General features: G+C 41.4%; 1 protein-coding gene across 8 annotated transcripts in view; it reads right to left on the reverse strand.

Annotated features, from left to right (window-relative positions):
* The window catches only part of SLC26A5 (solute carrier family 26 member 5), a 32708-nt gene extending 11362 nt beyond the window's left edge, over positions 1–21346 (reverse strand). Inside the window, exons 1-10 of one of the 8 annotated variants that reach the window (XM_032687415.1) lie at positions 21239–21346; positions 20420–20511; positions 9726–9943; positions 8013–8152; positions 5045–5155; positions 4337–4500; positions 3683–3847; positions 2087–2239; positions 787–869; positions 545–692 (exon numbers count right to left, since the gene is read on the reverse strand). In XM_032687415.1, coding sequence (XP_032543306.1) covers positions 545–692; positions 787–869; positions 2087–2239; positions 3683–3847; positions 4337–4500; positions 5045–5155; positions 8013–8152; positions 9726–9880 — 1119 coding nt within the window. In that variant the 5' untranslated portion in view covers positions 9881–9943; positions 20420–20511; positions 21239–21346. Of the gene's footprint in view, positions 1–544; positions 693–786; positions 870–2086; positions 2240–3682; positions 3848–4336; positions 4501–5044; positions 5156–8012; positions 8153–9725; positions 9944–10208; positions 10506–20419; positions 20809–21238 lie in introns of those variants that run through there. The other 7 variants (XM_032687413.1, XR_004357032.1, XM_032687417.1 and 4 more) reach the window with 7 other exon arrangements.
* Between the last annotated feature and the right edge of the window lie 1676 nt (positions 21347–23022).

Here is a 23022-nt window from a genome sequence, read left to right on the forward strand (position 1 = left end):
GGGAGTCCCTAAACATAGTCCTTGTTACTCAAACCGTGATCAGAATGCTAAGTAATGGACAGGGCCGATTGCTGCCCCAGAAAATGACAATTTGCCCATTTGCAATGGGTAGGAATAAGAAGAAACTACAAAACTTCATTGGAATTTCTAAACCCTAGACAATAGTTCTTTGACACATAAGGCTCTGTATTTATCACATGGGAACTCCATGCTTGGCTCTGTTACAGACAGCAGAGAAAATGTCCAACAGGACAGTGAAGTCAAGTAATGTCTGTCCCAACAATTAATATCCGTCCATACACATGTCCAAGTGTAACAGAAGCAACTTTCCCAAAATGAAGCTAAAAGTGAAATGAGTTATTTAAACACAGTCAGAAGAACTTAAAATAATTACTGGTCTTTAAATGCGTAGGCCAAAAGCCTGACTCAACTCCACTATTAAAAAAAAAAAACCAAAACATTTTTGCCATTATCCTACTCTACTTCAACTACGTCACAAAGGTGCTACTGAGAATTCCCAACAAAGCAACCTCACTGCTTTTACCTGATTCCCATCGATGGTGTAACCATGTTTAAGGGCAAAGATCTTGGCCATTGATACAGCCATTGAAAATCCAACTATTGCTATTGCTAGTGCATCCACAAATATTGCTGGGATGAGCTGAATCTCGGGAACTGCTGGTGCACGTAACCTTGGAGATGAAATAAATAATTAGAAGTTAATATAATAAAAACTACATGTAATACAGAAAAGGTATAGTTTTGATAAGAATGTATCATCCCTACCCTTGAGGAATATTCCCAACAACATCAACTTTGTATGACTTATTCAGATTCATTCCAGCTGAAACTCCTGTGCCAATAATGACCTAAAAATCCACAAACACATGTAAACATTGTCTAAAGAGAAGTAAAGCCACCTGAAGAAATATAAAAGTTAGCTGATTATGAGTAATACATACAAGGGATAACATTTATTTGTCAACCAGTTTTTTAAGAGTTAGAGGCTAAAAAAGCAGATAAAAAGGAGGAATCATCACGATTTTCCATCCATCGCATCCAACTCATCCTGATTTTATAAAGTTTTTTTTGGAAACAGTTAAATGGAACATGCTATGGTATGATCTCAATCACTTGAATTCCCTTTGACTGAGCCAAGCTCAGGCAGATTAGCGTTTTGGAAAAATTAAATGCAAGGACATTCATGCCTGTGTGCACTGCCTTATTTTTATGTGCACAGCCTGCTATCTATAAAGAGAACTGATGTACCAGCAGAGAAAGGAACAGGTCTAATATCACTTTGTTACTGCCTTACTATCAAGCAATATTCTATTACACCAGTTCTCTCTTGTCTCACCAGCATCCCTTTTCTTTGTGCCCTCAGTTATTCCCTTTCTGGACTCCATTTTGTGCAGGTTGGTTGAGAGCTGTAGTTATCCAGGAACTAATTTTTAAATCCAATCCCTTTTAAAGGTGAAAGGTTGTCTGAGACATAGGCTTTATGTGTATTAAGATAGTCTGCTTTATCCATGTATTTTAGAATAGTTGTTTGAAACAGAATCAGTGCTGCAGCCAGTTACCAGTCTCAGAAGCAGGGAAAGGAAGGTTAAGTAGTAAGCTCTGCTGGTTCCTGCTTTTCTTTCTACTACTGCATTTCAAAACGTGGGCAAGCCCTGCAGAACCTCTGAACAAGCATCTAGAAGCACCTTCCTTCAGGAGGGGTTTCTGAGCTCTTGGACTCCAAGTGGGAAATGCTTCTCAGAGGTCTGTCTTGTAGAGACTCATTCAGGTGCCCAAACTCCTGGATAGAGAGGGGTTTACAACAAACATATCTACCTCATTGCCATAGAGGACTGTGGGTATTTCAACTGCTTTTCAGTTCTTCTTTGGGACTTTATGCCTACCATCTGGCCACACCATCCTTAATTTTAAGAGTACCCAAACCTTCGACTGGATGAAGGCTCAAACGAATTATGTTCCACAGAAGTTACTCTCAAGCTCAGTAAGATATGATAGAACATGAGATAGTTTCCAAGGCTTTAGAAAAGCTACATAATTTAGCCACAGAAGTTCACAACTGGCTCACCACAATGATCTCCATAGGAATAGGAACCGGGAGCTTCTTCTTAAACCGGTCATTGATTTCCTTGCCAATCAGCAACAGAACAATGCACGTTGATCCAACAATCAAGGCAGCAATATTGGTCATTGTTATATTTGAAAGCACAGCAACTATGCTCTGCAACACAACAGAAGCATCATAATTATTCCTAAGGAAATATAATCTTCATGGAGGTTTGCCACAAATGAGCAAATTACACAGCACTTTTGCTTTGGTTTTATTCTGCATTTATAACCACAGTGAACCAGTGCCTCACCAAAATTCCCATTGTTCCCACAAGACACAGAAGACCAGAGTATCTCAGTGAGAGAGATGTACTTGCAATCATTTACAACATCAGTTTTTTTGCCCCCCCAGAGGGGGCAAAAATTTGGAGAATAAACTATAAAGGGGGAAAAAGTCTCAATCATGTCTCTTATCCTCAACATTTTCACACATATTTCACATTGGCAGCTACCTGAAAGCAATAAATGCAAACTCCTTTTAATACCTTAAAACATTCTTTGGCAAGTCACATCTACTTAGAGCTGCATAAACTGTTCTAAAACAATAAAGCTGCTGATACAACCACTGAGGTTACCATAACAATATGATTAAATAACAGTGATCCTGCAACACTGCTGAACTGGCCATTATTCCAAATACATTTTAATTGAAAACACTATTAAAAGGATGTTAGAAAAGAAGGCTTGCTGGTACACCCAAGCTGCTAGAGGGTAAATGATTCCCCATACCAATCACTCCTCCTTCTTCTCCTGCATTAAAACAAACAAATAAACAAAGAAATAAATAACCTCTGAAGAAGTCTTTGAAAGAAGATGAACATACTCTTCTTTAAGCAGATGGAAAATCACAGCAGCTGTCAGGATATTATACATTCAAGATGTCCTGGTAGTATGCGTCTCGAATGTAAATCTTTCCTCCTATTTGTTTGGCAATTAGTATGTCTGGTTCTCAGATAAGTGAACTAAACAGCAAATTTTGGAATTAATCATTAATGCAGACTTGTTTCCAGAAGGTTTGTTATATCTGCACAAATATACCAAAAGATTTCCACAAAGTATTTTCTATAGCCTACATGTAGTGGAAATCCTAAAGCTGCATTATTGCTCAGCCATCAGTCTGCTCAAAGGCTTAGGTTTTCACAGACATCTCAGATCTTCCTTTTTCTTCCACTCAGGAGTGGAAAAGTTCTGAGAATCCTATTTCCTAGCTCTGCAAAACATGCCTGGTCTACAGCGAAGCACTTCAGTAGCACATCTTCCCCCAGTGTACAAGAGACTTACTTCAACGAACAATTATCTGTTCATATCATAAAACTACATTCAGCAGAATCCTAAAATCTGCCCATCTCAGATCGTGCTGATCTATGAAGTCACACTTGAGTTGCACTTTCAGATATTCACATATTGCTGTGGCACTTAAAGACTTCACATCCAGTTTTCAATACTGAAGCATTATTCTACTTAGTGGCAATATAATAAAAAAACCCAGGAACAAGCCTAAGTACTAGATCCAGACAAAGCAGAATTTGCATGTTTAGTAAATGTAGACACTCACGTATACAACTGAGAGGGGTCCACTATATCTGCTAGTCTTGATGCCAAGGAAATATTTTAATTGAGAAGTAAAGACATGAACTGCAGCTGCAGTAGTAAATCCTCGCACCAGAGGCTCCGTTAGATAGATGGCCACAAATCCAAATCGAAGGAAACCTAAACACAACTAATGTAGAAGAGAAGTATTAGCCATGTGACTCCCATGTAGCCTGAACATCAACCCAAATATAGCACACAGGGCACAGGACACCACTTTGTTCCTCAATGCCCAAGCCAGATCAGGCAAACCTGAACTTCTCTAAAGCACAGTTTAGTAAGCAGCCATCAATGCACAGAATCTTCCATGCCACTGGCAGGTGCAATGTGTGAAATGAGTAAACATATGTATTTGTTTATGGACATATTAGAGAACATCAGGTTAAGTTTTTCTGATGAGATAGGAAAAAAAGAAAGGGGAGAGGATCCCGTATTTTCCCAGTCCAGCAAGGTGCCAAAGCCCTGCCTCCAATGTATCCCTCCCCATTCCTGTTATGAGGTAGCCTGTGCTCCACACAGGGCAGTGCAGAAGCACAAGTCTATTGACAGGGGATCCACCATGACCCAGCAGTAGCAGCAGCACCTGAACTTGCCCTTACAGCAAACTGTGAGCACATACCTGGATAATTCCTGAAAGAAAGGCGACAGTCACGGCTACCTGCACCCTTTTGGTATCCCTAGCATCTGTAACATTAGTAGAATTATAGTCCAGAGAAATCATTTCATCGGGCACTTCTCTCACAGCAACACCACCAACCATCATACTAACCACAGCAAAGGTGCCTGAAATAAGAGGGAGAGGAAAATAATTAGCTAAAATCCCGGCAATTTCTTTTTTCTAAGGAGTGGTTCTTATTAAGAGATGTGTGGAATTAAACTAAAATAGAATTTTCTACCTAAATAATGTTCTTTTTAATCCCCAAATCTGCTCCACTACTTAGCACCATTAAGGCTAGTTAGATGGTGAATACACACCTCTGCACTAAGTAAATACCATCATTTTTTTTTCCATCTCAGTTTCTATTACGCAAATTAAAGATTCATCCTGGCCATACAGACAACTGATTGCAGCGATGAAATTATAGGTCAGGAGCTCACATTTCTAGATCTAATCTGATAAAAGATGTTCTTACATTCCTTTCCAATTGGAGCGGATAAATTAACAATAAAAAGTACTGCTTATGTTTGACACATTTGAGTTTCTCCTATTTGCTTAAATTTAAATTTATGGAAAATAACTACACTTTCTATTTCTCCAATTTTATTTTTTACAACTTTATTAAACACATGCACACACACAGACTTTCAGTGATCCATACAGATATACCTATTGATATGTGCTTGGACGTTCCAAAAAAGGTATATAGAAAAACAGGATAAAATGAAGAATATAGGCCAAATACTGGGGGAACAGCTGCCAGCAAAGCATAGGCTAAACCTAGAAAACAGACACAAACATGTATGTTAAGCAAACAACATAAAGAAACCATCTGAAGCAAAGGGATTTAAGCCTACTATAACTGAACTCAATAGGAAATCTAGTGACTTGTCACAGGTTTAAAAAAACAGGAGGTCTTGCAGGGAATATTCTTTAATGTGCATAATACTCTAGGGCAGTGCCTAGAAACATGATGGGTTGAGTCAGGAAACCAAAGTCTCTAATTACAGCACTGCAGGTGTGAGTGTTTGCATGTACATCTGTGCACCTGGGCACTGACTGTTTCGCCTCTGTGGGAGAAAGTACTTCTTAACAGCCAACAAACAATTTTTGTTGCTTTTGTTTTCATCTGCCAAAGACTGTGATTAGAAACACCCAAATCCCCATAACCAGCGGGACGTGTTTGATTTTCTCCTCTTTTTCTGATCAGACATGATGTCCATGGTAACCTATAACTGATTAAACACTTCCCTCCTCCCTCACCACAGAATGACTGGGATGACATAAAAGTTTGTTCCCACAAAATACACTTCAAAATGTAAAACCATTTCTGACAATCTGTAAGGTCATAGAGGTTATACAGCCTGGTACCCTGGTACCCCTGACAAAAATGAAGTCCTTTTTGTCATTAAGCCCTGCCCAGTTCCATGCAGTGGAACTTCAATCCACACTGTTCCTATTTGCAGGGGGGACCAGCAAGCACAACAACGGAACAACAGCTCTAAGGGACACCAGGGAGGGACACTTTCCATGGTGTTCCCCCCTCTGTGTGACTCATGGGATAAGGCTCACATGTCATATCACATGTGATATGACATGCAACTGTCCCCTTGGGACAGTTCCAGCAAAATCCATAGTTCTACAAGCTTGTGTTAATGAGAATTAAGACACCACAATAGAACAAATGGGTCTCAAGGAGAAAACCTTGTATCCTGGCTTGGCCTGGTTCTTCTGCACCTTCACAAATGCAGGCTGGTAAGACCTGAGGAAATTGTGTGCTCTTACCACACTTGGACAGAGTAGTCCAAGTTAGCACCAAAAGGTTCAATAGCCCAGTACAATTACAAAAGGAGGCAAAGGTTCACCCACCATGGAGAGCCAGTGATACCCATAAACACCTCTCCCCATTAATTTAAATTGGGAGACAAAGCATCAGGTTAAAACAAAAGAACTAAACTAGGAAGGGATCTTCTGTCAAGATCCCTTGTGCAGGGATCCACATGTTCTTGTTCAGTGTAATAACTCATAGATAGGGCCTTGCTCGTGCCCTAAGCAATGTCTGAGTCCTCGCCAAGAGTTCATATTCCTACTAGAACTGGACTGAGGGTACCATTTATTGTCTTGCAGCAATGAGCTTCTCATTATGTACTTCTGAAACTTGTCCCATGCATGTTCTCTGCCCCAAGGGCTACTCCTCATGACAACAGTACCATCAAAATAGCCTGTACTGTAACAGCCTGGCCTTTAACGTGATGCTGAACTTGACAGTACAAGTGACCAGATCTGAAAATCAGCGGTCTCAAAACTGGGAGTGTGGGTCCATGTGCAGTTCCTGATATGAATACTCTTTTATTCCTTTTCTTTCATTTGTATTGGCATTTTTAAAGGCTGTCAGTGCCAAGGAACTAAAAAAGATATTGACCTGATAAGAGGTCATGGTTTAAACACCATGGTCACTGTAGTTCTGTCTGGAATAATTCCCAGTATTCTTTGAATTCATGCTTGCTTTAATTATATCCATTCCAGAAAAATAAAGTTCAACTTTTGTCTTTTTAGAAAGGGAAAGATTAGGAGCAGTTTAAGGGCATGTTTGCAGTCATCAAATGAATAATGTTTACTTTAAAACAGAGTCACAAATTAAGTATAAAGTTCACTGCTGACCACTTAAATTTTAGTGTCCCTTATCTGGTCATGACCTAAATTCGTTTCAGTATTCAACTGGTAATGTTGTGTCTAGTAGATGACAGATTTCCCTGACAGTTAACCAGTTATCAGTTTAAGATAAGTTGATGCTTACAGGCATGTAAAAAAAATAACCTGAATTATAAAATTTACACAAACCCAGGAAGCTACAGAAATAAATGAACTACACAGACTAAGTTATTTCACTGTTTTACTGAGTTACCACCTACTAAAATCTAGGCTTCTTGGGTTTACAGATTAATTTTTCAGACCTTCCTCAACCTACAGTGGAACAAGCAAGGTGCAAATGTGAAATAAGTCAACACACAAGTAAACTTATATATGCTTAATTCCACTGGTCCACGCACCAAGAATAGACTGGTGAACACTGGTTTTCTCTTTGTCTTCCACAGAAGACACTTTTGATTTATTTTCACCACGTAAATCACTGCCCACTACTATGGTTCCAGCTTCTAGCCTTAAGAGAAAAAGAGGGGTGAGTCTTTGAATTCTTGCATGTTCTTCTCTGGTTGAATTTAGTTTGGTTACTTTACAGCAGTTGCTCTCCTGAAACATTCTCTATAGGTCTGTTAGACATTGCTCCCCTTTGTAGGAAATTTGCTATGACTTGCAGGAGGATGAGATCAGTACCTAATTGGGTACATTCTGCAAAACTTTAGACACACACAAACTGTGAGAAGTTGTTCTGTCACTGAGAGCTGTGGGTATTGATCAGAGAGGAAGCTTCTTTCAGAGCTTGCTGCATATCACTGATTTGCAGTTTTAAGGGAATCATCATGATGGGCTGGTCTGCAGAATGCCATACTGGTCTCCACACACACCTGAGATACACATCTTGTTCTCAGGAGCACCTGGTTCAGGGAGCCAAGCACTACCATAAAAGCACACACAGAAAAAGCAAAGAAGGGATAATTAAATCCAGAGGTACACTCACCTTGAGGAAGCTGCATAACTCCAGTGCTTACACCTGAGATAATGTCTCCTAATAAGTATTTCTTCACTGGGTAACGAGGAAGCCATTTTAAAATTGGTAAGAAACTGTACAGATGAGACTTGGCTTTCTTAGAAGTACAACTGAAAATACAAAGCAGAAAGAAAGTTAGACACTAGCAGGAGACAAACAGGTTGAAAAAAATTGTCTTTCACTCTTAGCAGGAAAACAGTTTCATTAAAGGCAGGCTCAGGCTCCTGATGACATTTATTTCTGGACAAGCTTAAGCACAAACAACTATGCCTCCAGTTAATTTAGCACTTAATCACATGCTAGTGTCATTCACAAACTTTATGGAACTGGAGAAGAGAATGACAGTCTTGAGAGGCTGCAGGTCAGTGGGAAGTAAACGTTCCAGCCCATGCACAACTGAAACAGTTACACAACACTTTTTGCTGAGATCATTCCTAGTAAAAATCCCCCAAGGATAACTTGCTTCTGATAGTGGCTTTCACTCATCAGAGTACTTTGCAGTGCTTTCTCCCATTTACTATTTGCGTGCTTTATACTTGTTTGATTATAACATTTTATATCATTATGCTTTAAAAAACCTGAATCTATTAATTTAACTAGTACTTGTTACTATCGCTGCTAGCACTGACAGGCTGCCTTTAAGGCTATTTGAGAACATAACCCTTCTTCATCCGGAAAGGAAAGGCACTGAAGCTGTGGCTCTTAGCAGAGTTAGTAACCTTTTAAAACCCTGACTCGGGACAAATGAATAAAGCCAGGAAACAAATATCTGTATCCAGTACTGCCATGCATCATACTTACTGTGGTAAGTTTAACCTTGGGTAAAAACATAACATTGGATTGTATAAATGCTTTTCTGTGTCGGGGGATTGCAAGGGACTTGCAGAGATTTGTTAGCATTTCTAAATTCTCATGGGACTAAATTGCGTAGTGAAGAAGCTTGTTGCTACAAGTGAGAGAGGAACTAGAGTCATCCACACTGCTCCATGGTTAAGCAACTGTATCACAAGAAGTCATGGGTCAGGAGCATTTTGATCCTCATATTTGTTATTCAGGACAGATAAGTTTGAGCAACAAACTGAATAAACTCTGCAAATGAAGCATGGATAAACATAAAGCTAATGAGAACTTAACTAGAGTAAGTTTCACTATTCTCTGGTACCATGGAGCAAGAGAAATACAATTAAAGACACTTCATGTCTAACCAAATGATAGTTAAGACTCCAAGGCAGTTAACTGAAAGCTACAGAATGCCTTTAGTAAGACCTTATTAGACTTCTAATTACACAGTTGTCATACTTCAACGTTCTTCTTCTGTGAAAGGCTCATGTGAAGCACAAATTTGGCTGTAAGTATTTCCACGTTAAAAGGACTGCTATTTCTCTGGGTCTTATGAATTTATGTTATATGATTTGACCAATACTTCACATTCCTATGAGGCATATTTTCCCTTTGCACTTTGATGAAGTCAATTCAACTAATGTATCCAACATTTTCTAATATAGTTATGCATTAACATTAAAAGCACATATACAACTCCCTCACAGTTTTGCTGAATAATCAAAGTAGAATTAGTGTTTTTATCTTTTAGGTTTCTTTGAAGAGATTACCAGCTATGTGCATGCATCAATTAAGAATTAGAGTATTTCTAACCAATAAAATAAAGATAAGACAAAACCCTACCGACAAGAATGTGCAATCTTCTGCTTTAAAGTCTGAGGTGTTCTTTGTCGCCTGTGCAGCTGTCCTTGCAAGAGCTCTTGGTTATATATTGGTCTCTCTACACAATACCTCTGAGTTTGTTCAGGACATGCTTCATGTTCTTGAGCATGTTCCATAGCTGATCTCACACAGCAGGAGTCAAGGAAGAACAGTTCCACAGTCTTCACTGAAAAACCTGACTGAAGACAAAATTTAAGTTTGGTTGCTTTTTTAACATCAGATTTGGCATTTCCTTTCAAATAATGTATTTTGACAAGCTAGAGACAAGAACTGTGACTACAGTCTAACTGAACAGTCTGTAACAGCAGTAAGAAAATAAACCACGCGCAGGCTTTAGTATACGGAAGCCATTAATTTGTGCTTCTCTTGGGTAAAGAAAGTTTTGCATTGATTACTCTGTAAATAATAGCTGAAACAAAGCTGGAAGTTTGTATTCATGCTCACCTGGATTTTCCCTCAGTTTTTAAAGAATACATCACTGTTGGAGGGACATTATTGCTGAGTTACTTCCTGCTTACTCACACACTGGCATATCCATCTCCAAAAGGCAGAACTCAGATTTTAACACTGAGAAACCCACTTCTTTCTTCCAGATAGTTCAGTTGCTTCCTGCATTCATCCATCTGTTTTTTCCTCAGTTTCAGAGGCTTCTTCTTCCAGAGAGCATCTCAAGGATGCACAATTCACTACTTTTGAACAATTATTATTTCAATGGATGTGCCACTTACTGCTGTTCTCAATCTGCACCCATGAAAACAGGAATCAGTAGATGTGCACAGTTTTAAAACTAGCCAGAAGGTTTGTAAAGACCTATTGGTCTGTCTGATTCAGTGCCATCAACATCTTAACATATTTAGGAGACACGCTGCTAATTCCTTTGCCCCGTGTTGGCTGCTTCTAGAAATACTGGGCAAGAAACATAACTCCAAATTATGAGCAAAATGACAGGGCTGCTGCATCGTTAAGCAGAGATGCTTGGCTAGTGCTACATTTGATGACAGAACGTGAGTACAACGGGAAACAGAGCCATAATCATGAACAAGGCCCTTGGGCTCAAGTCCAGCAAGTCACTTAAGCATGTGTTTGCCTTCACCCAAGGGAGCTCACCCAGGGGTGTTCAGTTTTTAGCTGTACATCAGTACTTTCCTAGGAAAAGGTTACCACGCAGAAATTAAACAAATTGCTATCTAAACACTCAGACAAAGCTAACCATGATTGGTCCAATGTTCTGATTCAGCAAATACAGTCTGAGCAGCAGCAAAATATCGATATTGCTATCTAAGCCTTCAGACTGATGAAGCTGCTGGAATTTTCCACTCTTGCTGGTCTTGCTGGTCTCTATCTCCTAGGACAGACACAGCCTAGCATCTCTTCATTTTCCAGTATTATTTAAGCAACATTTTCCCTACATTGTCAGTCATAAAAGGATATTTTTACTAAAATTATAATTTTTTTTTATTTACACCACAGTCTTTATTATGTGAAACATATAAAACTTGTTTTAGATATTGTAAGAACAATATCATATCAAGTACCCCTTTGTACTCCTCCTGAGGCTTCTTTTACGTCTTTCCACAGTTTCAGTTCATCAAGAAGCCTGAATGATATTTTGTGAATTACAGAATCACAGAATATACTAAAGTGGAAGGGACCTACAAGGATCAAGTCCATCTCTTAGCCCTACACAGGACCATCCCCAAGAATCACACTATATGCCTGAGGGGATTGTCCAAACATTTCTTGAACTCAGGTTTGGTGCTGTGACCACTTCCATGGGGAGCCTGTTCTAGCACCCAACCACCCTCTGAGTGAAGAAACTTTTTCTAATATCCAACCTAAACCTCCCCTGACACAACTTCAGGCCATTCCCTTGTGTTCTGCCACTAGTCACCACAGAGAAGAGATCAGTGTCTGCCCCTCTTCTTCTCCTCAGGAGGAAGTTGTAGATTGTTTTCTTGTGTCAGCAAATTGTAACTTTTAGAATTACAATTTTTTTTCTTCCTACCTGCAGACTTAGATCCAGTCAACAGTAGAGTAGGATTGTTTTACCAGCAATTTCCATCCAAACCTCCCCCTGGCTTTTTTCTCACCTCCATATTATCACATTTTCATATTTACAGCAATGCTGTTCACACCAAGATGTATGTGTGGCCACTAACATATACAGCACTTTTCTTCCATGTCAGTGTCTACCTACCCACAAATAGCACTTCCTACTTCCCATCTTGCCCTGTCACAGACAATGTGCTATCCATGAATCCCAGTGTATTAGCTTCTGCCCAGTGACGCTGACATTTTAACCACTTTCGTGTGTGTCCCAGAATGCTTGAGGAAGAGCAAAAGAAGACATGAAGACAAAGCTTACCACTATGATTTCTGAAAACTCACAGATCTTTATCCAAAGGAAAGAGATAGGCAATGGTGGATAGAGCAATACTGCTCTTGAACGACCTTTAAACTTCATGGCAAGAATGAAGTTAAAAAACTGTAAGAAACACTGCCATTACTCTTATCAGCCAGATAAGAATTGAGCTGAAGTAGTTAAAAGCTGTATGCAAAAGACTTATGAGTTGGCAATTCTTTATCTGACCGATAAAGGCCTGTCATGTCTTTACTGCTATTATCAAATTGAAGGTGTTAGAGAAAAAAAAAAAAAGGTGAAGCAAACATGAATTTATAACACTCTCACTAATAATTTAGTACTTTCTCTTCCCAATCTTAGCTGATAAAGGAAGGCTGTCAAGCCATCTGCACTGATTCTTGCAGAGGACAATAATTTTTGATCCAATTCACATGAATCAAGAGTGCAGTCATAAAATTTATAGGGATGATGATTTCGCTGCTGTTCCTTAGATTCAAAATGCAACTGTGGGGATAAAAAAAAAAAGAAGCTGGAGACATGAAGAATGTTGTACTGCGTGACTACTGTAGGTGACTACAGCTTTAATAGGCCCTTTAGCTCTTAACCTCGTATGTTTAACCTGAATGCATCCGAACCACCTCATGTAACAGAGGAGAGTCAGTGGCAGATCTTGTCTTGCCTGTTTTCAAAGAGCAGAAAACTTTTCTTCTGGTAGCTAAGCACAGAGTTGCTTTAAGTAATGGAAAAGCACAGATGGACAGTACTAGTACTGTGTTATAGTGTGTCCTGGGCCAGGAAACTCCACGTTTGATCATGAGCTGCAAAGTCTATGAAGTATTTTGTATCTTTAAGCTTACAAATACAGGTGATTGCCATCACCCAAAGAGTTGGTGGAAATACTGCCACTCTATGCAAAATATGTTCTGCCAAATGTACACTGAAAAGCAGAGTTATTGCAAGGTCTGTTCCTACTGTCTGAAGAGGCGAGACACAAACCCAGGTGATTTTAGGAACCACATGTTTGCTCATTTCTTTCTTTCCTCTCTGGCCTCATTCCCCAGTGCCCTATGCCCTTCCACTTATCACCTTGAGTCATATGTATGAAGTTTTGGGTTTTAAAATAAGCACAAAGGTGTAAAATGACTGGGTGAGGTCATAAGGAATGTGTTCTTCTAGTTTTCTTGGACTGGATTATCTAGACCTGAAGCTTTCATGTAAAACTTCTCAAATTTAGAAATAACTTGTGTAGCAAACAGAATTTTCCTTGTGTAAATCCTAATATAAGAAATGAACTCCAGTAGTGAAATTTTTGGGGAAAAAAAAAGAAATAAAAAAACCCCAAGACCTTACATTTCTATGCAGCTTTTAGACAGGCAAAATTTCCACTCTTCACAGAAAGGTGAGATGGTTACATAAACTGTGTTGGGCTGTATGATAAAAGCTTCTCTGCACACCCACAGAGTTACTCAGAGGAACAACAGCAGAATGGAGAGTCGATAATACCCTGCTGGGCTACTGCCAGGTCCACCACATGAGCCATCAGCCTATCAAAAGCTCACCTCCACCAGTCCAGAGCAACACATGAGGGTCAGCTACGGAACCATGGCAGTCCCTGCCTGCTCAGGGTATGAAAGCACGTGCCTATCTGTAAGAGTAAGAGCACGGGGTGGGGGCAGCTCTTGGGACCTGGAAGTCCGGCCAGTCCCGTGTGCACAACATGTGATGGTCTGTACCAACAACTGGAGAGGGGCTACAGCCTTGAGGGCTCACATGTCCAGCTGCCAGCACTGGGGAGAATGGATGAAGTAGCTACTGGCCAGACTTGGTGTCTGAGCTTAGGTGCTGGAGGGATCCACCCTGTTTGCCTGTGTGTCTCTCTCTGCCTGTGTGTCTCTCTCTGCCTGTGTGTCTCTCTCTGCCTGTGTGTCTCTCTCTGCCTGTGTGTCTCTCTCTGCCTGTGTGTCTCTCTCTGCCTGTGTGTCTCTCTCTGCCTGTGTGTCTCTCTCTGCCTGTGTGTCTCTCTCTGCCTGTGTGCCTCTCTCTGCCTGTGTGTCTCTCTACATAGGTACATATACTCTTACTATTGGATCTCCATCCTGCTTAGCCAGAGAGGGGAGGGGGACGAGGCAGGTGTTGCCTGTCTCATCTGCATGACTTGCCATGTCTAAATGTAAATATGTTTTGTACATTTGTTCTGTATGTGTGTGTTTATGGGGAATACATCTTCAGCCTTAAGCCTGGTTGGATCTGGGGATATGGAGCAGCAGCCTCACTTTCCTCAGGCTGTTGGATTCAGTATGATATATTTGCCTCTAATAAACTGACCATATCCACTGAAAAGAGCACAATAATAACATGTGAGGTGTCTCTCAAAATGTTAACAAATCGGACATATATATTTCTAAATATAAAAAAAAGATTATGTAACTGATAAGGGATAATTTGTATTTCATGTTCCTTGCTAAGAAATACTTTAGCCTCCAAAGATTTACTCCATGGACTAATGAATTCATGAGTATCTAAACGGTATCTCCTATCAACCAGCAATCTTATGTTTGTTTTCAACAAGAGAATGTTTTAGAAACCTATTATGAAGATTGAGCTGTTTAATCAATTCCACATGACAAACACCTGGAGCACTTTGAGCAGCAGAACACTGGTCTCCTTTCCTCTCAGATATAGATAAGCGATGGCTTCTGTTTCCAGTGCAAACACATTGACAACCATGAGAACCCATGGCAGTGTGATCATTCCTATTCCTGCTTTTTGTGACTTCAGCGACCTTGGGTCTGAACTGCCATCCTCATTCCCCTTGTCAAAAGCCGTAGCAACTGACAGCGAATCAGATAAGTTAATCAGAATGGTATCACGGGTGATGACCCCTTTGCTGTGCTTAAGCAGACTGATAAGAATGTTCACCACCCCAGAGACAGGTAATCATTAGCCAGTTTCATTTTTCCAGAGATAATCCACTGCCAAAAACTTTGTTGGAACAGTCTTCAGCACAAAGCTCCAGTTGATCACAGGAGAGAACATAAACCAAGATAATGCATACGCATCACATTCAGCCAGAATAATTTCTATACTTCATGTGATCTCAGTGCACCAATGATCTCTAGCAGCTGGTTCAACTTCTGAGGCAAAGTGGAACACGAAGACATGAAACAAGTGTCTGTGCAGAAGGGAGAAGTCACATGATTCTGTGACACATTCCCTTCTGCAGAAAAGGCACCAACAGAGTTCTCCCCTATGTGTCTGCTTCATGAACCCTGTTTACACACTCACTAGCCTCTCAAGTGCTACATCAAGCTAAAAATAAAAAAAAAAAAATAAAAGGTCGTTATTTATAACCAAAATTATTTCAGTCATCATGTTTACAGTGCAAACCTCTCAAGTCAGAGAGGAAGCTGAAGGATAGTAAAACACAGTGTGGTCACAGGAGAAAATGACTGGGTTGAGGAGCAGGAAGAAGGGGGGGTTTAGTATGGGATTGTAAATTTATATTCCAGTTTCACTGCTGAAAAACTTAACTAACGTAAGGTTTTGAAAAGTCTCCAAGGATCCTCTAGAAGGTTCTCTTTTTAACACTTTCTGAAAGGATCTGTCCCTCTGCAGAACAGGCTACAGCCATTGCCACGCCTGAAGAAATTCCTGAAGAACTGCTGTTTCTTAAAGGCAACAAAGGACTTCAGCATAGGGAAGGTACTCCCTGGGAAAGTAGTAGCACTATTTATCAGAGCTGCAACTCTCTTCCTAATAGTTTTGAGAGAGAAGTTCAACTTCCCTGTCCATGTTAGGATCTGCATTTGGAAGAAACATTTCATTCTTGGGAGCAACTTTATAACACATTTTCTGTGTATATCTTTAGTGGACTAGGTATCAAACCAAAGCCTACATGAGCAGTGAGTAGGATGTGACTTAGGACAGATCCTGTCCCCATTTATGCAACTGTTGCTTGGTTAAGATAATATTATCCAAGTGATAGCGCTCTCCTGTCTCCTATGTACTTAAGAGTGCTGCTTCATGGTCTGAAGGTGAATGCCAGACAGTGGGAATAACCTTCCTCAACATCTTGATGCCAAGGTTACATACAAAGGTCATGAGTACACAACAAATACAGGCCAACACTGCTTTTCCTTGAAATATTGTAAATTTTAAATTTCATTTAAAATGAACATGTAGAGAAGTTTCTCTAACAAGTATTTTGCAGCAACCCCCTGCTTTATTTGGAGCTCATCTTATGGCTTTGTATTTCTTCTGTGGCTGATGACAGAGCTCACATTTTAATATGAGACAGCCCCATGGCTGTTCTTAACTGCACAAGCAAAAAGTCCAACCCTTATACAACTGAAGAGCTCTCCAACTGACTCTTCAAGTGTGTTTGGCAGAACAACCCTAACTGAATAGTTTCCTGCAAGAGCTAACACTGAAACAAGGTGTCATGATGAAGGAACGGGGAGAGTAACAAGGGTATCTGGGCTGAGGATCATCAAATGAAATGAAGAAAGGTTCATTGAGTAATTTTCTTATGACTTCTTCTTGCAAGAACCTTTCTTTCTCAGGAACACATACGTAAAAGAAACAAATGTCATCAGAAAGCAGAGAAAAAGAAAAATCAGACTCACTACATCTGTAGTTAGTTAAATGCTCAGGTCACCTGTTCAGCTATATGGACATAAATGAAGCACCATCTACAGCATTGCAATGTCACAGTGAAAAAAAAAGTTTTAAGTTTTCTTTTAAACGTGAAACTGGCAGAGAAACAAATCCAGACACGTATAATACAGAACTGAAAACAAGAAAAAAAGAAGTATAGTGCAAAATTTCAAAATGAAAAATGCAATGGACCAGAGACAGAAGGTTAAAGAAACAGTAAACCTGAAAGAAATAGGGAGGGCTTAGAAAACAATGTTATGTCAAAAGTACAAAGCTATGGTAGGATCCTGGTAAAGCAGGAAATGCCTAGTTAGATGCCAACATGCTAAAGTGGTAAATTAACTCAGGTCTAGCTTTTTCTGTGAAAGCACTTGAATGATGTTATACCATGAAGTTACAACAGCAGTAGCAAACTTCTGTATTCAGAGAAGATATTACAGATGCCTGCATCTATGAAAGATCTGTAGCTCTGTTGCTGATGTAACTTCAGATATGCCTGAGGTCAGCAGAGCTCTGTGAGAACAGGAATAGGCAGCTCCAGTGGGCACCTCTGAGTAGCAGCCCAAGTTTTCTCCTAGATGGTATATGGAGTTTTGAATTCTGCTCCATGAAAAGCAGGTGTCTCAAATCGAAATTTTGTTAATGCCTACTCAGCTCAATCCTTAATTGAGCTTAATTGATCTGGCCCTACTAGACTGAACTCCAGCAAGGACGTTTTAAACAAACACCGCAATCTTTTATTTGCATTGAAAAATTCTGTCTGTGCTTTAGAATCATAGAATGACTTGAGTTGGAAGGGACCTTAAACATTATCCAGTTTTAACCCCTCTGCCATGGGCAAAGAGACCTTCCACTAGACCAGGTTGCACAAAGCCTCATCTGACCTTGGATGAGAGGTTAGTTATGAGAGTATTTTTGAGGAGTTCTCAAAAGTACCAGCCCTGCCTCAGAACCTGATTTCCATAAAATAAATGAAAATGTGCAATTTGACCTTAGCTCTAGCCCAGTCTATGTGTCAGAATCTCAGGTTTTCAATTAATAGATTATAATCTATTAATTAGCTAAAAAAACCCCCAGTAACTCTCAGCAACACAAGAACACAAACAACACTGGACATACAAAATGGTATGCAACAGCCAAAGCAGAGCAGTAAAACTCGATCCACCACTTATGCAAGGAAGTTTTCAGTGAAGGCTAGAGAAAAAGATTCCACCCAGGCAGTAAAAATACAGATTCACTGTAAAAAAACTTCCAAGAAGGCAATCACACTATTGTTTGTCACATTGGAGGTCTTCCACAAAATAACAGAAATAGCTAATGCAAGTCTTTGAGAACAGTACTCCAAATTTCTGCACAGGCCAGTGATTCATGTGTACTCTTACAACCATAAATAAAATCTAAATCCTATAAAGGCAACTGACTTACAAAACTCATTCAACTGCCTGCACAAACTTACAGCCATATCTTCAGATCCATGGAAATACCTGACATTGTCTCTTTGTCTATAGCTTTCTCATTACCTGGGCACACGGAAAATAACTACAAGATCTGCACTTCACTGCAGCTTATACTCCTGAGCAGCAAAAAGCTACAGATAACTAGTTATAAAATAACAGTAATGGCACATCTTGTAGCCATATTAGAAAAACAATCAAGAAGGACTATCTGGACATAGGATCTAGCAGGACAACATTCTGCTGGCTGACAGATCTAAGGAAAGAAACTCATCAGAATAAGGCAGGTGTTTAATTCATTAAACTTAACTGGGAACTCAATTGGCTAATTAGAACTTGAGGGTTTTAGCTTCGGCACGGTCGCCTTCTGCTAAAAGCTGCAAATCTACCAAATGATCCAGACAGAAAAACACGTGCCTCAGAAAATGAGTTCTTATGGAAAAATTATATCATTGATAAAATAAAAAAAAATAGCAGTCAGCAGTTCATCAGATACAGACCAAGAGAGGCAGCAGAGCTCAAAGGACTCTGTGCTTCTCTGGGCAATTCACTGGCTGCACAGAAGCCTTGGTCACATTTACACAGGCTACAGTTACAGCCCAAATAAATAGTAGTTTAAGACAATAATGGTCTGTCTATACTACAGTAATAGTCAGAGCAGATAAACATATGCTCAGTTCTTCTTTATCAAGTTGATAGCAAAAGAACAACTGTACTGCAGCCTCAGTACTGCATGATTTTAGCATCACATTAAATAATAACCAACTTTCCACATGGTTTTGGAATATTTAAGTTCTAAAAGCCTTGCATTCTGGTGGACAGACTACTATACTTATGAAAAATCGATCTGAACTACAGTAATGGACTAGAAATTACAAACAAAAGGCAAGACTCAGTGGCTGTTTAGTGCTCCAAGTTTTAAGAGCTGACGGCTGAACCCAATAGAGCATTTCAGTAATCACTCAGCTTAGAAAACAGGGCTCAGTTTGTGGCAGAGGCTAAAAACGTCACCATTTTCTAGGCCTCTCACCTGGATCATGTTCAATCATCTTCACTTTTTTTAATTATATCAGCCTTTAAAAAAAGCATTACCCTGCCCAGAGTTTCTATAGTATAAATAAAAAGCCATATCAGCCCCATAAAGATTACTCAAACAGAGAAAATACAGTTTAGTGATCAGAATCCAGGCATGGAAGTAGCAGCAGGGTTTTTTTCTCACTGGACTAAGAGTTTTCCTTCAGTGAAATCTAATTCCAGATATAACCCAATATTGTCCCAACTCCCCCCACAAATATACTTTTAAATGTCATGAAGCTTTTAGCACGAGACTGCTGAACTAAATATCCTCAAGCCTGCAGAAGGAGGTAAATGCTATTGCAAATTAATATGCTTTATCAGCTATCAACAGCAGCTTTGCATGTGTGAAACTCCATCTCTCCCTATACCTTTTCCACATCCTATTTCAGAGATGTTTCACAATACAGTGCAAGACAACTGATAAAATACTTCACTTTGGAAATACTGCTAAATGCAGAACTGGAATGTCTATTGTGTCTTAGGAAGGCTTAGCACTACCATAAACCAAGTATTTTGAAGTGTGATTACCACCCCTTGAGGAAGGTAAGAGCTGATCCCCACAGGGTTAATTCAGTGCAAGCCACCTGCATGTGCTTGCTTCTGAAACTGTACAGTAATTACCTTAGTTTTTCTATTTCTACAGTGGTTAGTAAAGTAGCATCTTACTTATGAAAATTCTGTAATATAAATCAAGACACCTGTTAACCCAAAATACCTTTTACTGCACATTTAGTAAAAGACATTTTAAATGTCTGTTTCCAGATTTTAGTCTTCCTTTGTGAAACCTTTAGGCAAAAAAATTCCAGTGCCCACACCCTTGCTGTCAGTCATCCACAGCCAGTGCTGTACAATTGTGTTACTGAAATAGATGTGAAAAATTATGAATGTATATTCTGCGGGATCATCAGCAGAAATAATTGCAGTAATCTAATGTTTTTTCCTTTTCCTTACTACTGGACTACCTCTAAATGCTTGCAGCTGCCTGGCTTATCTGAGATTTCAAAGCATCATGAGAACAGCTTTCAACCATATTTCAATGTTCAGACAATTCAAAGTTTTGGAATAGCAGCATGGGCATGAACACAGCAAATTTTAAGCCTACTTACTTTTCTGGCTGGCTTTTCCTAGTTGCCTTCACTGATCCCTTGTAAGGAGTTCAAAATGTTCCCACAGTTCGCGAACCAGAACTTGAAAAACACTGACAGAAGGAAAGGTAAAATCTTGTACTGGGACTGAAAACTGGAGGGGCAGGAGGCGGGCCGGGGGGGGTGGGGTGGTGATGGAGGGAATAGTTCAACCGAGGTTTGGGAAAGGTTTTGAAGATCTTTGGGTTGAAGCTGGTGCAATAAAGTGCAAAGCAGTTATTTCTTGTGTTACAAGACTTCTCGGGAGAGTCGTCGCTCCGACCCAAACCGACAGCCCGCAGCGCGAAGCCGGAGGGTCGCGGCCACCTCACGAGGAAATGACTGCTCTCTCAACCTCCCCATGGTTTCCCCTTTGGTGCTCCGCGTGTTCTACAGTTACAGCGGCGCGGGCGCTGCCCGGGAGCCCCCGCGCTGAGGGGGCGCGGACCGGCCCGGGATGCCCCGGCGCCCCTGACACCGCTCCCGGCGCCCCTGACACTGCTCCCGGCGCCCGCGGGGCTCCGGCGGCTCCCGGGGCCGGCCGGGTGAGGGGGCGAAAGGAGCGGGGACAAGACCCCCAGGCCACCCCCGCCTCGAGGTGACCGAGCTGGAGCCGCAGGCACCGAGACAGCCCGACCCGAGTGACGCTCCTCACCGTCCTTCAGCAGAGACCCGCTGAGGGGGAGCGAGACCCGCTGAGGGGGAGCGAGACCCGCTGAGGGGGAGTGGGATCCCCTCAGGAGGGACCCCTCCACCACCGTCCCCGCACGCCGCGCTCACGCCCGGCCGCGCTCCGCTCACCTCCCGACACCACCTCCCTCCAGCCCGGCTCCTCCAGCTGCCGCTCGGCTCCAAGGTGAGGAGCCCAGGGGTGCGGGCAGGCACCGGCCTCCGCCTCCTCCCGCCCCGCGGCCGCGGGCGCACCTGGGACTCGTAGTCCCCCCTGCAGCCCCCGCCGGGCGCGTCCCCGCCGCGGCCTACGAGTCCCAGGGTGCCGCGGGGCCGTGCGCGCTCCCGGCGGCGCGGCCTGCGCGAGCGCTGCCCCGCCCGCTCCCCCGGTGTCATCGGCGGTGTCATCCCCAGGTCCTCTTTGGGGCATGGAGTCGTAGAATCAAAGTTGGAGGAGACCTTTATGATCATCAAGTCCACCCAGCCCCAATTCTGTAACCAGTAAACCGCTAATCCAGAACCAGATCCGGACAGCTCTTGAACACCTCCAGGGATGGTGACTCCACCACATCCCTGGGCAGCCTATTCCAATGCCTGTGCACCCTTACAGTGACAATTTTTTTTCTAATACCTAATCTGAATCTCCCCTGTCTCAGCTTAAGGCCGTTTCCTTTGGTCCTCTCACTGCAGGCATAGTGGAAGAGACCGGTCCCCACCTCACCACAACCTCCTTTCCGGGAGTTGTGGGTTCCCCCTGAGCCTCCTGGAGATTAAACAACCCCAGCTCTCTCAGCTGCTCCCCATAACAGATGTTCCTAAACCTTTCATGAGCCTTGTTGCCCTTTGCTGGACACGCTCCAGCACCTCAATGTCCTTTTTAAAATGAGGGGCCCTGAACCAAACACAGCATTCGACGTGCAGCCTTACCAGTGCTGAGTACAGGGGGATGATTGATGATCACTGCCCCGCTCCTCCTGGCCACGCTATTATTGATGCAGGCCAAGGTGCAAATGGCCTCCTTAGTCACCTGGACACACTGCTGGCTCATGTTCAGCCACTGTCAACCAGCATCCCCAAGTCCCTTTCCAGCAAACAGCTCTTGAGCCACTCCTCTCCCAGCCTGTAGTGCTGCATGGGGTTGCTGCGACCCAACTGCAGGACCTGGCCCTTCGCTTTATTGAACCTCAGATAGATGCAGACACGCATGAAATATATACTATAAATATAATTTGTTTGTGATTTTAGTATAAAAGTACACCTGGGGAGCACGGGGTGGGCTCTGGCTGTCAGTGAGCAATGTGCAGGACATAACTTGTTTGGTTTTGTGTGGGTGTGGTGCTGAGGTGCACTGTGGTGCTTGTTGCATTTTAAAGAGGGGTTTTGTTTATCCAAAATAGGCTGTAACAGAAAGGCATTTTAATGAACAATTTCAGAGTGATACGTTACAAAATCCTGCATACATCAGACGTCACATGGAATGATATTGGATGCTATTGTTGTACAGAACTGGGTAAGTGGAGATCCTTTGGGAAAAACATCTTTTTTGATTCATAGTTATTTATCCACAATCTATTTTCTTCTTAATTTGGACATCTGTAGCTTGTGTTAGAATGCAGGTGTAATTAACTTATGAAGGTGTGGCCTCACCCCTGATGTGCAGAAATTCTGAAATGCTTTATTGCCAGTAAAACATATATTGCAGTAACATACCATCGACAGACCTGTTTATACACCCTGCACAAAAAGGAGGGAGAGGAGAAAGCCTGAAACAAACATGGGAATAGCAGATTTCCTACTGGAAAAATCCATGCAGGTATAAATCATTTTGAATGCTCCAGTAATCCACACTGAGGATTATGTTACACTAATTGTGTCAATGGTTGCATTTAAACACAGGCTTGTTTTATTTTCTTGTG

The sequence above is a fragment of the Chiroxiphia lanceolata genome, chromosome 5 (genome assembly GCF_009829145.1).
Source record: "Chiroxiphia lanceolata isolate bChiLan1 chromosome 5, bChiLan1.pri, whole genome shotgun sequence".
Lineage (NCBI taxonomy): Eukaryota > Metazoa > Chordata > Aves > Passeriformes > Pipridae > Chiroxiphia > Chiroxiphia lanceolata.